This window comes from Capsicum annuum, chromosome 3 (genome assembly GCF_002878395.1).
Source record: "Capsicum annuum cultivar UCD-10X-F1 chromosome 3, UCD10Xv1.1, whole genome shotgun sequence".
Lineage (NCBI taxonomy): Eukaryota > Viridiplantae > Streptophyta > Magnoliopsida > Solanales > Solanaceae > Capsicum > Capsicum annuum.
The window spans coordinates 270,493,119-270,509,925 of NC_061113.1; the positions used below are offsets into that span (position 1 = coordinate 270,493,119).

Consider the following 16,807-nt stretch of genomic DNA (forward strand, 5'->3'; position numbering starts at 1 on the left):
ATACTAATATAAAATGATAAAAGTTATGTTCATTACTTTAGATTTTAAAACTTCCTTTTTTTTTCACTAAATTATACACAATAAATCAAATATCCCATTATTTATTTTATCAGTTAAATAATTTCTTTTGATCTTTGACATATTATGGTAAGAGTTAAATAAAAAATTATCAAAAATTTTAAAAAATATACTTTCTAAAACAGTTTAACAGGGGAAAAAAATAAGGTAACCAAATTGAAACGTTTAGTGCTAAAATAATTACTACAGTATATATATATATATTTATTTTTTTGTCTATAAAAGCATTTTCTTGTATTTAAACAATCATTTGATGGGAGGTAGCATAGCACACACATTAGACAAGCTTACCTCAATTAAACAACAATCAATATTTAGTAGTGAAACGTACTTAGTGGCTGTTGGGTCCAATCCGGTGGCGGGACTTTGTATTTCAGCAACAGTACAGCAGATCTGCTTCACTGATACCACAAATGCTGTCGTTGAAGTCAATTGGAGCTTCGCTAGTAGGAATAGTAGTACTACTATTATTCCGATTGCAGACGACAGAAGGTTCATTGCACGAGTACAGGGGAGAGAATTTTGTGAGCAAGGGCAATGCATTTGTGGTTCATGGAGGCAGCGAAGGAATTTACTCTTCTCTTACTAATAACCTCATTCAATCTCATTCCTATTCTACTAACACCGACTCCTTCATTCGGTAATTTTACCTCTCTCCACCACTCTCTTAATTGTTGGCAATTTAGGAAGCAATATACTGAGATCTGTGCGGAAAATTGTTAACTATATATCACGGTATACATACTTCCATTTGCTTAGTTTTAAATTGCGACGATCACACTTATGTAAGAGTGAAGGTGAAAACCACACCAAAAGTATCCCAATTTTTCCAGTTTCATACCTGAACTATTACGTGAGTGAGTTTCTTACGTGACACCAATTTTTTTCCTACTTAAAATGATGGTTGAGGTATGTTTTGATAAATATGTTGGTGATAATTCAGGTGGGGAAACAACTTATCAATTACAAAAGAAAAATTCTGAGTAGGAAACTCATACACCTCATAGTTCAGGTATAAAACTTTAAAAAACATGGATATCTTAGATGTGTTTTTAACCATACTCTTTTTTTAAAAAAAAAAAAAACTTAGATAGTAAACCTACTAGCGTTGTTGGGTTCAATTTGGATTTGTGTAGTTACCTAGTTATTGAAATTCTCTAAGTAGGATTCCTCCCGAAAAAGACTCAAGTTTAGAGCTACTATTAAACCACTGTCTTCCTTCAATTTCTGCTGCTGAAAGCAATTATAGCTTAATAATTAATGTCAAATTGTTTTTTGTTGAGTTACAGTGTGTGGGTCAAAGAAGATATTGTTCTCGCTATATTACGTAGTTTGTACGAAGTTTGGCCCGAATAGAACCAGATGGATATATGAAAACCACATAAACAATCCGAAGGTTTTGTACTTCGCTTAGCTTCTGTGTTTGTTTCAAAAAATAGAATAAATCAAGTTTAATGGAAATAATGAGCTGGTTTGTGCTCTTATGCTTTCTGATTCATGCCAATGAATATGATTGTTCATTTTTACCCAGTTTTGTGTGTAGGAGTCTGTAGATTACTGACCTTTCTCATTTTTAACAGATTTGAAAAGATTTTATTTAGGAGGCCAAAAGAATTCTCAAACTTTAGTTCAGGCCCAATTCATGCAATTGTTTTTGATGTGGATGATCGAGAGACGATTGGTGGCTCTGCTTATGGTGGCCAAAGAGCTATTTGTTGTACAGCAGATCTTGCAAAACTTGGAGTTTGTACACAAGGGCAAATCATTCATCGCCCATCTGCTAATAATCCCGGATGGCCTAAAGTTTTTAGTGCCTCATTCAGCAATGATGAGGTTGATGTAGCACTGACGTCAAGATCAATCCCCATTAAAAACTGAGATGTATAATGTGTACTTTATTCACTGTGAACCAAATCTTAAGGAAGTTACTGTTGAAGGGAAAACCATATGGAAGAATCCTACTGGTTACCTACCTGGTAGAATGGCTCCCCTTATGAACTTCTATGGGTGCATGTCTCTTGCATTTGTGTTACTTGGGATCTTTTGGTTTTCGCAGTATGCAAGATTCTGGAGAGAAGTTATTCCGTTACAAAATTGTATTACACTCGTTATAACATTGGGCATGCTTGAAATGGCCTTTTGGTACTTCGACTATGCTGAATTCAATGAAACTGGAGTCAGGCCCACTGGTACCACTGTGTGGGCAGTGACCTTTGGTACGGTAAAGCGCACAGTTTCACGTTTGGTCATTCTGATAGTCTCTATGGGCTTTGGTGTCGTTAGACCTACTCTGGGTGGTCTCACATCAAAGGTCCTTTTGCTTGGAGGAACATTTTTTTTGGCTTCTGAAGTGCTTGAACTGGTAGAAAATGTTGGTGCTGTTAGTGATTTCTCAGGAAAAGCAAGGTTATTTTTTGTACTTCCTGTCGCAATTTTAGATGCTTTCTTTATCCTTTGGATATTCACCGCCCTTTCGAAAACTTTGAATAAGCTTCAGGTATATTGTGATTTCTGTTTTATCACTTTGATTTATTTGCTTGCCAGTTGCTAGTGTAGAGAAGGTTCTTGTTTCCATTTCCTTGCTAATTCAGTTGCTGGATTTGGGATCTGACAGGCTAGAAGGTTGCTGGCCAAACTAGACATTTACCGGAAGTTCACAAATGCATTGGCTGTCACTGTTATTTTATCTGTTGGATGGACGTGTTATGAGGTACTTTTCAATTTCTTCAAGATGTGGCTGGTTCTTTCCTTTAGCTTCTTTCTTCAGAAAGGAGTTTTGACTTAATAAGGAAAGGGTTTAAGGAACTCAACTGGGCTGCTTGATATGAACAGGTTGACTTTTTCTGAATAACTAAACACCGAACAGAGAAACATGTCTAATCCTACCAAACTTGGGCTGCAACTCAATTCTGGAGAGGGGACCTAGATTTCCAATAAATTTGGAAAGTAAAAGCATAATTAGCCCCTAAATATCTTCAAGGGGATCATGTTTCTTTTCATATTTTGAGGCCAGTAAATGTGTCCAAAAAAGTGCAGCCGGTGCACTAAAGCTTGTGCTATTCAGGGTCTGGGAGGCCGGACCACAAGGGTTTATTATACACAACCTTACCCGCTGAAGCTGTTTCCACGGCTTGAACCCGTACTTTACCAATTACTCCAAAGCTCCCCTTCAAAGACTAGTTAGTCTGAGCATCATATATCAAATTGTCTTTTTTTTGTTGGCCTGAATTCCTTTTCGGATAGTCAAAAAGGAAACTTGGACAGCTATATATTCTTAGTTTGCCAATTGCATCAGCTCAGTTCCGTTTGGACTTGAGTTGTGACACTTGATGTGGTGCCTTCAAGGGAAAGGACACCTACTAGAAAACGAGTGTAATCATGTCTTATATTCGCCTGACTACATCAGACATAGATCTTTTTGAATTCCCTCAACTATTTCCTGCTGTTGTATCGTAGCATGGAGCATTCACTACTTTCTTCCCTCTTGGCAGCTATACTTCAAGTCCACTGATGTGTACAATGAGAGATGGCAAAATGCATGGATTATTCCTGCTTTCTGGCAAGTGCTATCCTTCTCTCTCCTTTGCATCATCTGCGTTCTTTGGGCACCATCTCAAAACTCCATGAGGTATTACCCAGCTTCCTCCTTTTTATCTATGTATATACATTTTACAGAGTTCTCACAGCCTGACAGTAGAATAATTATATGGTAAAAGCTCTTGATGCACTAGTTTTACACTTTTTACTTCCTATATTTCATCATTTCTGCCTTTAAACAAGGCATCCATGCCAAATGTTAATTAGAGTGTTGTTTGGTGCTGTAGCTTTATATCTTTGGTTTCTTAGAAACAAGAAAATGGGATCCAAACCTTCAATTGATATCTTTTCCTGTAGTTGGAAAATTTTCAAACTGAGAGATCCTGAATAATTTTGTTTGAACCATCTCACATCGTGTCTGTGTTTTCCCTTTAAGAAGTCAAAATATCAAAATGGCAAGTTGACCTTGCAATTGAAACCTGTTTGTGGAAATATTCTTTCTTTCTGGTATTATAACCTCATTGATTTGTTTTATACGCGTGCAAAACAGATATGCCTACTCCGATGATGGTGAAGAGTTAGACAAAGACGCTACATTGACGCTCATAAAGCCGTCCCCTCTGCTGCCAAAGGATGTTAGGAACCAACCTGAAGTGAGGCCAACACTGGGTAACAATGAATTATCTAATGGTGCTGATGTTGAAGACAAGACAGAGTAAAGCAACACATCTTTTTTGTAGTATGATAAGAAAGGTACTGTCAGTTGAGTAAATTATATTGTTAGAATTATGTAAACCTATGTCTGTATAAAAAGTACTAAGGTTAATCAGGAGAGGTCTATAGGTAAAAGAAATTTGTAATTGTTGTTTTTTAGAAGTTATGTTCGTTTATGTTATATGATGTTAAATTATGGAAAAGTTAATTAGAGAATGGCTTTTTTCTCACCAATACTTCATTTGGATTCACCCAAGAATGAAAGAAATGGACCTAGGAATTGACCTTAAGTTGCATAAGCTCTCCCCATTTTTTTTTAGGATTAATTACTTAGATGATTACCTTTTAATAAATAACTACGTACTTTTAAACATATAAATAACTACCTACTTTTAAACATATTTCTTGTTTATTTCCATTGATAGTAACTGTATTATGTATTAAAAGTGTATTATGTATTAAAAGTAAATTATGTGCGTAATAAAGATGTATGATAAGTATAGTAAAATGTATTATACTTGGTAGGTAAGAAATATGTACTATTTCATAGAAGTGAATTATGAATTATGCATGTAATATAGATGTATAATATATATATATTTTTTTTGGTAAACTGGATATATATATATATATATATATATATATAAAGAGAGTCATTACAAAATAGGGGATCACTCACAGAAGAGGTCCCTAAACTGGTAGAATTACATACAACAGTTATAGTAGTAATAGGCTTAGCATTGCTATTTACATGAGATAAAATAGATTGATTTCCTAGACATAACAGGCTATTAAACAGCGATCAGGACACAAAATGATCACAAAAAACACCATCAGCATCATTCTGCAGATGTACAGCAACTGAAGACGGAGGAGACTGAAAAGAAATGACTTCATCAAACTGGGATAAGGAGAAACTTGTCCGGGACAAACTATCTACTACTTTATTAGCCTCCCGAAAGCTATGTTGTACCACTGGATTCTCATGCTCTTCAACATTGACTTGCATTGAGATAAAATATTAGTAAACGCCATGGTAGGATAATGTAACAGTTGGATTACCTCCACCGAGTCAGTTTCAATAGTAATAGGTAAAAGATTGCGTGCGATGGCTAAGTCAAGACCAACTTTTAAGGCTTCAAGTTCAGTCAGTGTATGACAATGACTATTGCCCGTGTCAGAAAAACCTGTGATCCAATCACATGAAAAATTTCAAATGATCCCTCCCAAACCACATCTAGTGTTAGTCGCTGAAAACCCCCTGTCAACATTGAGTTTATAAATACCGTCAGGGGTGGAAACCATCGAACCTTAATAGAAACAGTCCCATGTTGATTACTAGGAATGGTGGTATAAGAAATATATTCCACGGTTTTTGCTTTAATCGCGGTAGAGGTAAAAAGAGTGGCTTTTTTATGGAATATATTGTGGTTTTGGTTTAGCCAAATATTCCAAACAACCATTAGAAAGAAAATCAGCCAGTCCAAAAAAGCATCCTGAAAGGGAGGGGGATGCGTTTTTAAAGAGTTCAGCCAATGTTGGTTTGTAGTATCAAGGTGGGAGGGATTTAAACCTATATCTAACCAAAATTTTTGGACTACGTAGCAGCGGGTGAAAATGTGGCTAGGGATTTCTGGCTCTAGGTGGCATATTGGGTAGTTGGGTTGCGGTGAGATACCAATATGATAGAGATAAGTCGTAGTGGGCAACCGGTCATGAGAACAGAGCCATAAAAAGTGGCGGATTTTTGGTAAGGTGTTGAGTTTCCAGACCCAATTGAAAGCATAGTTGTCGGCTACGGAAGGATGAATCATTTGATAAACGGATTTGTAAGAACCAAGAGATGGATTTGGACGTATATAGTTTGCCTTTGTGATGAAGAAAGAAGAGGTTTCGAAGGAAAGTTTACCTCAATCCCACTGTTGGCCTGTCCAGAGATCAGCAAGGCAAAGTTCTTCCTCCTTATGAACAAAAGGATCGTGAATAATTTGCCGAAGGGTAAGGAGCTGAGGGACCCAGCGATGTGTTCAAAGGTTAATAGAATGGCCCGTAGTCGGGGTCCAAGCTGTGGCTTGACTACAAAGAGACCCTCCAAAGAGAATATTTCACCAAATAAAAGAGGTAATAGATTAACAGCGAACATGATTATACTTGTGAAGGAAAGTCTTTGCCCAAAGAGACGTGGAGTTGGTAAACAGTCGCCAGGCTAGACTTATTAGAAGGGTTCGATTCTTAATATCAGTCTGTAGAAAACCTAAACCCCCACACTCTTTTGGAGAGGTGACTTTGTCCTAACTGATATAGTGTAGCTTACGCTTTTGGTCGGTAGAACCCCAAAGGAAGTCCCTCTGAATTTATCAATAATGGAACAGATCTTTTTAGGGAGTTTGAAATATTGCATTGTGTAGGTAGAAATTGCGTTTAAACTAGACCGAATCAAGATAAGCCTTCTTGCCGGGAAAAGAAATTTAGTTTTCCAAGAGGCTAGTTTGTGACGCATATTATCAACAAGGAATTGAAAATCTGCATGTGTCGATTTTTTGTGAAGAATGAAAAAACCCAAGTATTTACCAAAGCTGGCGGATGGCGATATGCCAAAAAGATCCTTAATTAGAGCCCGAATATATTGAGGGTAGGACGGGGAGAATATAGCTTTTGATTTGGACGCATTAATTTTTTGCCCCGAAAGAATACTGAAACGGGTCATACAATCATGAAGCATATGGAAAGAGGATATGTTAGCCTTAGAGATGAGTGTTAGGTCATCTACAAAAAATAGATGAGAGAAGGGAGGTCCATCTCTACTCAGAGTAGTTGGGTTCCAACGCAAAATATCGACTTAATGACAAATATAGTTAGAGAAAAGATTCATACAAAGGATAAAGATATACGGGGACATAGGATCACCTTGTCGGATTCCCCGAGAAGGTGAGAAATAGCTAGTCTGCGTACCGTTAACTAGGACGGAGATATTACTGAAGGATATGCAATGCATAATAAGCCTAGTAAGTTTCAGAGGGAACTTAAAGACCAGAAGAGTACGATAGACAAAGGACCATTCCAGTCGATCAAAAGCCTTTTCCAGATCTAGTGTGAGGATAAGGTTAGCAGACTTCTTAGAGGACCGAGTAAGATGGGTAACTAATTCTTGAACCAAGATAGCATTATCACAAGTCCGACTCCCTTTCAGGAAGCTGGCTTGATAAGGACTGATGAGGCTGATAAGATGGGGTTTGATTCGATTGACGATGATTTTAGTAATAATTTTATAGGTAATATTACAAAGGCTGATAGGACGAATTTTTTTTAGAAGATTTGCATTAGAAAATTTTGGGATTAGACAAAGGAGGGTGTCATTCATAGAATCTGGGAGAGTCTGAGTATTGAAGACCGTGTGGCAAAGGGCTTTGATTGAAGGTCCAACAATACTCCGTTGAGATTGAAAAAAGTGGGGGTGGAGCCTGTCCGGTCCTGGAGCTTTGAATGGTTTAAAGGAGAACACAGCCTGGGATATTTCAAAGTCCTGGAGAGGGTTATCCAAAACAGAGAGATCTAGCTTATGGAAACTAGTATGAGATTGTTTTAAATGAGACCAGTCGGTGTGGATGTGATCAGTAGTAAAACAATGGGAGAAGTAGGTAAAAACATGATGCGAGAGTTGTTCGGGGTCAGTGATCCAATTGTCGTTCGAGTCCTTGAAATAAGAGATCTTATTTCTACGACGCCTATTAAGGACAGACATGTGAAAATACTTAGTGTTCGCATCTCCCATACTAAATTAGTTAATACGGGAGCGCATTTTCCAATGATCTTCCTCCTGCTTTAAAATATTGTTGAACTCAGTTTTAAGAGTGCGCTCAAGATTTTGGAGGAAGGTACTAGTAGCATAGTAAGGGGAGCGTTGAATCCCTGCAAGCCGCGCAAGGATTCTTTTTTTGGTATTAAAAATATTACCAAAAGTGTGGGAACTCCACTCCAGAATACTGTCCCGAAAATCAGAAATTGCACGAGAAAGGTCATTAGTATCACAACTTTGCCTATCAATAGAACTAAACTTCGGGTGGTCCATCCAATACTTTTCCAGCCTAAATGGTTTCCTACCTTGTTCGGAGTATTTATTAGTAAGGGAAATCAGAAGAGGATTATGATCGGAATGGATTTTTGGAAGGTGAGTAACGTGGGCATTAGGCCAATTTTCCATCCAATCATCGGTGACAAAGACTCTATCAAGTCGTTCCAAGATAATAAACTTAAAACTCTTCCTATGGTTTGACCAAGTGTATTTAATGCCTTTGTAACCTAGGTCCATAAGTTGACAAGAATTAATACAGTTTCAAAATTCAGAAGTTCTAGTATTATTTATATATCTGCCCCCCTCCCTCCCCCCCATTTATCATTTTGGGAAAGAATATCATTAAAGTCACCAGCAAGCAATCAAGGCCCAGAAATTGAACGAGCATAAGTTATTAGATTCTGAAAGGATTCTACGAGTATTATAAACAGTACTAGCATAAATAAGAGAAATATGCCAAGGTAAATTGAAGGGCCTGATTGCTCCTTAGATGTTTGATGCTTACGTGTAATACTAACAAAGGTTGTGTGCCAAAGCAGGACAATACCGCCGGACCTACCCACAGCCGGGACTTTCCATTAATCATCAAACCCAAACTCATGCATGAGGCCTAAGTGGTCACAAAACTTAGTTTCTAGTAGAGCAACAAAACAAGGATTATGGGAGTTGAGCGAGTCCGAAGTCAAAAGGGCTCTTTTTTTGATCAAAAATTTCAAAAAGAACACTTAATTTCGAAAAAAATCAAAACGGACAAAACACTGTGGGCCTAGCAACTTTTAAGTCGCCTAGGGCCCAGCGACTTGCAAGTCATCAGACACCCAGCGACTTGCATGTTTCACTGTTCACCTTCTTCTTTTTTTAACTTTGTGAAAATTTGTGGGCCATTTGCATATTTTACTTTTAACCTCTTTTTTTTTATTTTGTGGATTTTACTGTTGACCTTCTTTTTTTGGTTTTGTGGAAATATGGTCAAGACTTATATAAATATTGAAATGTATTTGCTAGAAATTTGTTGTATTAATTAAAGTTTATTTAATTAGTGACTATGAACATGGTTAAATTATAATTAAAATTACGTAATTGCTTCTCAAATTTTTATTATAGGAGAAAATTCAAATTTTCACAAGTTATTCGTAGAATCATATTGTTGGATATTGCTACTTTACTGTTTATAGTTTTCTCAAATAATTTGTTGTATGGAAGAGTATTTTAATGATTTATTAACATATTGAGTTTCTTAATTACACTAGTTATACACCCTACATGGTATTATAGAGTGTATTACTAATACATCATATATGGTTGTATTAGTAATACATATTTTTTAATACCATGGATTAGTATGTATAAAGATAAAAATATCCCTCAAATTCTCTTAAACATTTTTTTATTTTCTTAATTTTATTTTTTATATTTGTACTAATAAATTTATTTAAATAAATTAGTTTACAAATTTTGTTATTATTTACAAAAATATCCTCAAATTTCTTCAATTTTTTTCTAAATCTTCTTCAATTTATTCAATATTAGTTACTTCTTTTCAATTTATCAAAATAATAATATCCCTCCAAATAATTTTAGTTATAAAAAAAATTACTCCATTAACTCAAAAAAATATTTATTGTTCAAAATCCGAAAATAAATTGCATACAAGGTTTAATTTTGTGAATTGGATATCCATAAATAAAAATAATTTTTCTACTTAGTTTAACACTCTATAGAATACAATTTTATTTTAATAATGATTTTATTGTCTCATCCAAAAATTATAAGTAACTCCCTCCAACTTAAAAACAATACAAAGTGAGAACAACAAGCAAATGATGAACAAACAAAGAAAAAATAATAAAAAAATAATTTTTTTAAGTGAATGATTAAATCTTAAAATTCTAAAGTAAATAATTAGTTATATTGTTAACTTTTTTATTTTAAAAAAACGAATAATAAACTTTTACAAAAAAAAATACACAAAGTTATAATATGTCGAGGATATTTTTATAAACAAACAATATTCTTTTTAAAATATAACAATACATATTGCTTTTAATATATAAAATCAAACACTGCATAAAAATAATCTCAATATTACTAATCCTACACTACTAATTCCAATATTACTAATACAACATATTCAGTATTATCTTATATACTCTACCCAACGAATCCTAAATAATTTAGTCATATGGAGCAACTTTGTACTAATTGCTATCCAGCTATTCCCAACACATATTTCATTAATTAAAATTTCAGACAGCTAGACCATTTTTTAATAAAAACTAATCCATGCTTAGTTCATTACATTAGACCTACAAAGAAATGGATCAACTCTTTAAACCAATATACTTCCTTCGTTTTATTTTACTCGTTTCAATTTAATATTATACATTAATTAATAAAAATAATCAATAATATGATTATTTTATCATAATACCCCTATTAAATGATGTTTATATTTTAATTTGGAGATAAAACAATTAATACTAAATACTAAGTGTAAAAAGCTATGATAAAATAACGATGTTATTAATTATTTTTCTTAATCAATATACAATATCAGATTGGAACGAGTAAAATGAGACGGAGGAAGATGTAATGTAATTAACTAAGCATGGATAGTTTTTATTAAAAACATGATCTAGCTGTCTGAAATTTTAATTAATGAAGTATATGTTGGGAATAACTGGATAACAATTACAAAGTTGCTCCGTATATAACTAAATTATTTAGTGTAATTAAGAAACTCAATATGTTAATAAATCATTAAAATACTCTTCCATACAACAAATTATTTGAGAAAACTATAAACAGTAAAGTAACAATATCCAACAATATGGTTCTATGAATAACTTGTGAAAATTTGAATTTTATCCTATAATAAAAATTTGAGAAGGAATTATATAATTTTTATTATAATTTAACCATGATCATAGCCATTAATTAAATGTACTTTAATTAATACAATAAATTTGTAGCAAATACATTTTAATATATATATTAAGTCTTGACCATATTTCCACAGAACCAAAAAAGAAGGTCAACAGTAAAATCCACAAAACCAAAAGAAGGTCAAAAGTAAAATATGCAAATGACCCACAATTTTTCACAAAGTAAAAAGAAGAAGAAGGTGAACAGTGAAACATACAAATCGCTGGGTATCTGACAACTTACAAGTCGACTTAATTTTTTTTTAAATTAAGTGTCCTTTTTGAAATTTTTGATAAAAACAAAGTCCTTTTGACTTCAGACTCGAGTTGAGCAGATCACGAAAGTTCCTCTAAAGTTAACGTTGTTGACTCCTCGGGTGTTCCAAACTATAAAACAAGTTTGCTTGATTCATTGGCGAGAAAAAGTTGAGGTCTTAGAAAAAACTATTGTTATAATAGATGATAAATATGAGAAATCTAGATGATTTTTCCACTTTTTTAATCAGAAGAAATGGCTTCAATAAAATGGGAAATTTCATTCAAGTTTGATGTCTAGTGGGTCCTCGATTTGGGAGTCAAAAAGAAATATTCAAAGATGTGATTCAACTCTAAAATTGAGTGTTCGAGGTTGATTATGAATACGTAGTGTATATAATATAATATATATATATATATATATATTATAAATAAGTAATATAATTATTTATATATATATATATATAACATAAATTGAGGTAAAAACAGTAATTTATTATATCCTTATTGGTTATTGGTTTAACTGATAACCCAATAAGCTAAAATTCAAATCGAACCGTTTACTCAATAAATTTTTTTATAAAATCAATAAAAAATTATTAACTCAATAACCTAATACTAATAACCCAGTAACATTTTTATCGATTCGGTTTATCGATCGATTCGATTTTTGCAACACGAAAGAAGAAATAATGGACCAAATTTCACAAACCCCTAAAGCCCAAAAGGTCATACAAAAAGGCACACCCTTTATTATGGATATTTGATTTCCAATGGAACATTCAGGGATGTTATGTTTCATCAACATTCCATTCTAAGCTGATTTTCCCTTTTTTTCCCCTTTGGGTCCATTGTGACCCTCCATTCAATAATGGAACACATAGACTCTTTATCTAAATAGACAAATAAGGACCCACGAGAACTGAAAAGTAGAAATGGATGGCAGATCTTCGTTTAAAGATGCAGTTTCCCTGAGTTGAAAAAGACACAAATTAGGTTGTCTATCACTTTTAAATCCAAGTCAAAATAAAACATCCACACTCGATCTTCGGTATCTTCTGCTGAGGTAGAAGAATGAACAAGGCACGAAAATGATTAGTTTGAAGAGTCTTTTATAGTAACCCTCATAAATGGGAAGGGACATTTTACCAAGTACTTTTAAAGAGGCAACACCAGCTAAAGTAGAAAAGGCAGAAATATGGATTCTTTTTAAATAGATAACCAGGTGTTGTAGAAATCAATCTACGAACGGCATTTGAACAGATTAGAAATTGCATGACTTGGTCAGTAAACAACCTACTTTTTCGGCCACTAGGTAAGAATAGAGGGAGGTTTCTACTTTGGACACAGCTTACCACATTCGAGAATACACACAGGGATTCGAGATTCTATACGGATCCACCGACAAGTTAGCATATGCAATGAATAGCTAAAAACGGAAGTGTGAGGTTTAGACAGTCATGCTTGTTCTTTTCTCTTCATGTAATACACTATACGTTGGAAATTGATACATTAGAGACGGAGTCCGTGGTGAGTGAAGGTAGCAAAAAGATGTGTAACATTGGAAGGCACACCTTGTAAGTTCTGACCATCGGTTCAAAGTTTCAACCAGAAGGCCTGCAGAGATGAAAATTTCAGAGGACAAACTACACGGATTGAATTAATCCGCTGCACTAAATCTACCGGGGTAATCGGATGCCCCTTGTGGTTTGTAACCACAGCTTAGACACTTCTATCATGACAGTGTCGCAAATGGGGAGTTCAATTTCTAGCTTAGAAGAACAACTTTCATGATACATATCCAGTTCAAGCATTTCATGATTGAGAAAATCATGTCAAGGATTATTAGCTCTTACCCAAGAACAGATAAGTAAGCACAACTGCACCAGTCATCTTAGCTGAGAAAACAAAATAAGTACAAGCTAACAATACATGGTCATATATCAAAAAATGAGACAACTAGTCATGCCCCACAGATTTCCCTGTAAGAATTGAAGAATTCACGAACAATTGTTTCATTTCACAGAGAAAGACAAAGACTTCAAACAATAAGAAGACAGCAGTAAACAATTATTTTTCAAAATTTCAGATCTTTAAAATCCTAAGACCATGGTTTTATTTATCTCTGTGTCACCTACCGAGGCCCTTGCCGTTGAAGGAAGTTCTATAACATCCTTGATTTATGATAAACTTACAAGAGGATAACCAGTATAGAAGTAAGTCATTCAAGCTAAACTAAATTCTGGACTCAAGTTAACAAAATCATGATTATGATAAAACTTCAAGAAGGTAACCAATACAACAATTCAGATATGGACAAATTGAAATAAAGTCTAAAACTATGGAAGAAATACAACAACACCATGCTTACAGGGCAGAGCATCCAGAGGCAGGAGGCACTGACCCTTCTTGATAGATACAGCTGATCTTCCCGAAGTTTACAGCAGCCCATCACCCTGGAACACTAAAAATGAAAGAACAAACTCGAGAAACACCAGAATGCCATAACCTCAGTCCCTGAATGACTCCATGAAAAAAAATTCAAAGAATGTCCTAAAGTACTACTTGTTGAAACTAATATTCTTTCACTGAGATCTTCTCCTCAAGTGCTGTGACACAGTGTACCCCTCAAAGAAATCCAAGACAGCATTCTCTAGGTCCTCCACAGAATACTTGATATAATTTTCTGGATGCCTTCCGCTTTCTATATGGCTCCTGAACCGTCCAAGAAATGATCTATAGGCAGGAATCAACAATTCGGAAATGGAAATGCGCAGCTCCTCCCTGAGCTGTGTATCTGGTATCAACCATGTGGACTGGGTCCTGTGAACCTCTTCAAACAAGGCATTAAACGACTTGAAACGCTCTCTCAATGCACTCTTGGACACCCCTGATGAAAAACTGCCACTCACATGTAGTCCCTCATCTCTCAAACAATGCAACACCCTCACCCAGGTTGCTCTCTGGTAACTAGTAGCAGCTTGCCTAAATTTCCCCGTTAATTTTCTCAAGTAATCATCTACAATCATTTCAGCTAACTCAGGTGACCCTTTAATCTTCTGAACAATATAATGGACATTATTCATCATGAATAAATGAGCCAAAGAGGTATCTCTATAGTGCTTAGACTTACCTTCCAAATTGAACTGCAAAATGACAATAATCCAAATCAAATGAAGCGACAATGGCGTCTGCCCTTCTAGCTCCCCAAAGTCCATATCAGGGGTGTTAGGATCACTCGAATACCTTGACCCCGTTGATGGCTGTGAAACAATCAATTCACCCATTGTCTGCTTATAATCCGAAATTAGACTTATATAGTTCATAACATACCTAGTTAACGGATGAATCGTCCCTCCCGGAACAGGAACCTTCGAAGGTTCACGAAGCACTGCATTCTCAAATTCAGACAATATCCCTCTAGCAGCCTCCCCTAACCTAGACAATATCTCAACTGCTTGAACTCTAATTGACTCCGAAGCTTTCGACTCGAAAACAATTTCAATATCAGGCAGTAAATCAGATAAAGCATCATGAAGATCCAATATCTTAAACAACTTCTCAGGCGATCTTCGGCTAATACTAATCGCTTCAGCGAAATTGAACAGCTGAATCGCAGGTCCTTTAATCGTCTCCATAAAGCAAGCATCATCCGTAGCCGTCCCCAAACCATCAAAGATTTGCTCACAGAGTTTCTTCTCACTAGCAAACAGTATACGTACACATAATTTAGCCGCTTTTATCCATCTACGGATCTTCGTCTCCAGTGTCTCCCAATCAAGTCTCTGAATATCTCCAATGCTGAGTTTCTCTATTCCAAGCTTACGAAAACTCGAATCAACCGCAGACTTCCGTACACTACCGTACACCTGAATACACTCGCGAAGATATCCAGCTGAAATCATTCTTTCAGCTATACTCCGGAGATCATATATTGCTTCAGACGGCATAAGTTCAACTTCACGGATACTATTAGTAGATCGATAGCTGCCACTGCTTGTACTACTCTCCTGATGTTCAAACTCTTTACTGAACGAATCATCGTCAGTTGCGGTGGGGGTATACTGATAGTCATCTTCCGGCAACTGAAACTCCCCGGAGTTGACTGAAGAAGGACTAGGATCAGCTAACGAATCAGCTTCGATTGCATTCGTATGAGCTATGAGTATGCTGCGGAACTCGTCTTCAAGTCTAGCCATAGCGATCTGGATCGCACTGCTGGCTTTATCCCGACCGTCTGATATTGTTGCCGATTCCATTGACCGTTGGATTTCATCAACGGCTTGTAAATACCGATCGATCTCGTAACGATCACCGTTGAATATCATCTTCTCTCTAGCTTCTTCCGATACCGTTGAATCCCATCGGAGAATTATTTTCTCGGCTGATTCGAATGATACGGTGTCGTTTTCTGGTGATTCCATTAGATAAGAAATAAAGTTTGAAAATTCAGAATCTGAAAAAAAGGGAAAAAGGATTAGAGCTTTTTGCTGGAGCTTTTTGGTGAATAAGATTTCAGAGAAGTATAGTGATGAAGAAAATGAAGAATCAAAAATGGAAGTTGAATTGAATTAATTTATTAATTTCTGCAGTGGTAATAATTATAGTATTAAGAAGATTAATTACTGTAACTGTTATTACTATTTCTTGGGCTAGTACTTTATAATTCAGTACTTTGAATTAATTACACTAAACTCGACTTCATGGCGAACGGAGCTTTGAAAATTCCAATTACACAAACTTATTTTTTCTTGGATAATATTTCTCTATTTTTAAATGGAGCTTTGAAAATTCCAATTACTCCAACTTAATTTTTCTTGGATAATATTGCTCTATTTTTAATTTGCTTGTTTTAACTTATCTTATTTTGGTCTATTTTAAATTTATGTTCTTTCACATGACATATTTAAAATTATAATAACAAATAATAATTTTTATATACTTTAATCTAATCGCAAAAATATGATATTTTTTTTAAATTATACGAATTGTCTTAATAAATCATAATTTTTTATAATTTTCTACTTAAATTGATGTGTTTTAAAGGATATGACATATTTTGTTTGATTAACTTAATTAAAATACTTTCTCCATTTATTTTATTTGTCACTGTTTCGCTTCTCGAGGTCAATCTATATCAATTTTGACTAACAATTTTATATTAATATTAGAAAAATTGTAACTTATCACATTTTTCGTATATCTTTTGACCATCTGAATTTTAATT

General features: G+C 34.8%; 2 protein-coding genes across 2 annotated transcripts; one reads left to right on the plus strand and one right to left on the minus strand.

Moving 5' to 3' along the window:
* Positions 1-322: 322 nt before the first annotated feature.
* LOC107861676 (transmembrane protein 87A-like) lies at positions 323-4,563 on the plus strand. Its single transcript, XM_016706985.2, is given in 6 exon segments — positions 323-718; positions 1,659-1,946; positions 1,948-2,575; positions 2,693-2,788; positions 3,570-3,706; positions 4,166-4,563. Coding segments are annotated over 6 exon segments (1,545 nt in total). The 5' UTR covers positions 323-491; the 3' UTR covers positions 4,335-4,563.
* A 9,270-nt stretch (positions 4,564-13,833) lies between these two features.
* On the minus strand, positions 13,834-16,318 carry LOC107861678 (exocyst complex component EXO70A1). Its single transcript, XM_016706986.2, has one exon. It carries the CDS (start codon positions 16,002-16,004, stop codon positions 14,166-14,168), a length of 1,839 nt encoding a protein of 612 aa, XP_016562472.1. The 5' UTR covers positions 16,005-16,318; the 3' UTR covers positions 13,834-14,165.
* Between the last annotated feature and the right edge of the window lie 489 nt (positions 16,319-16,807).

Excerpts from the sequence above, each read along its gene's own strand:
- LOC107861678 (XM_016706986.2), bottom strand. The coding sequence starts at position 16,004 with ATGGAATCACCAGAAAACGACACCGTATCATTCGAATCAGCCGAGAAA.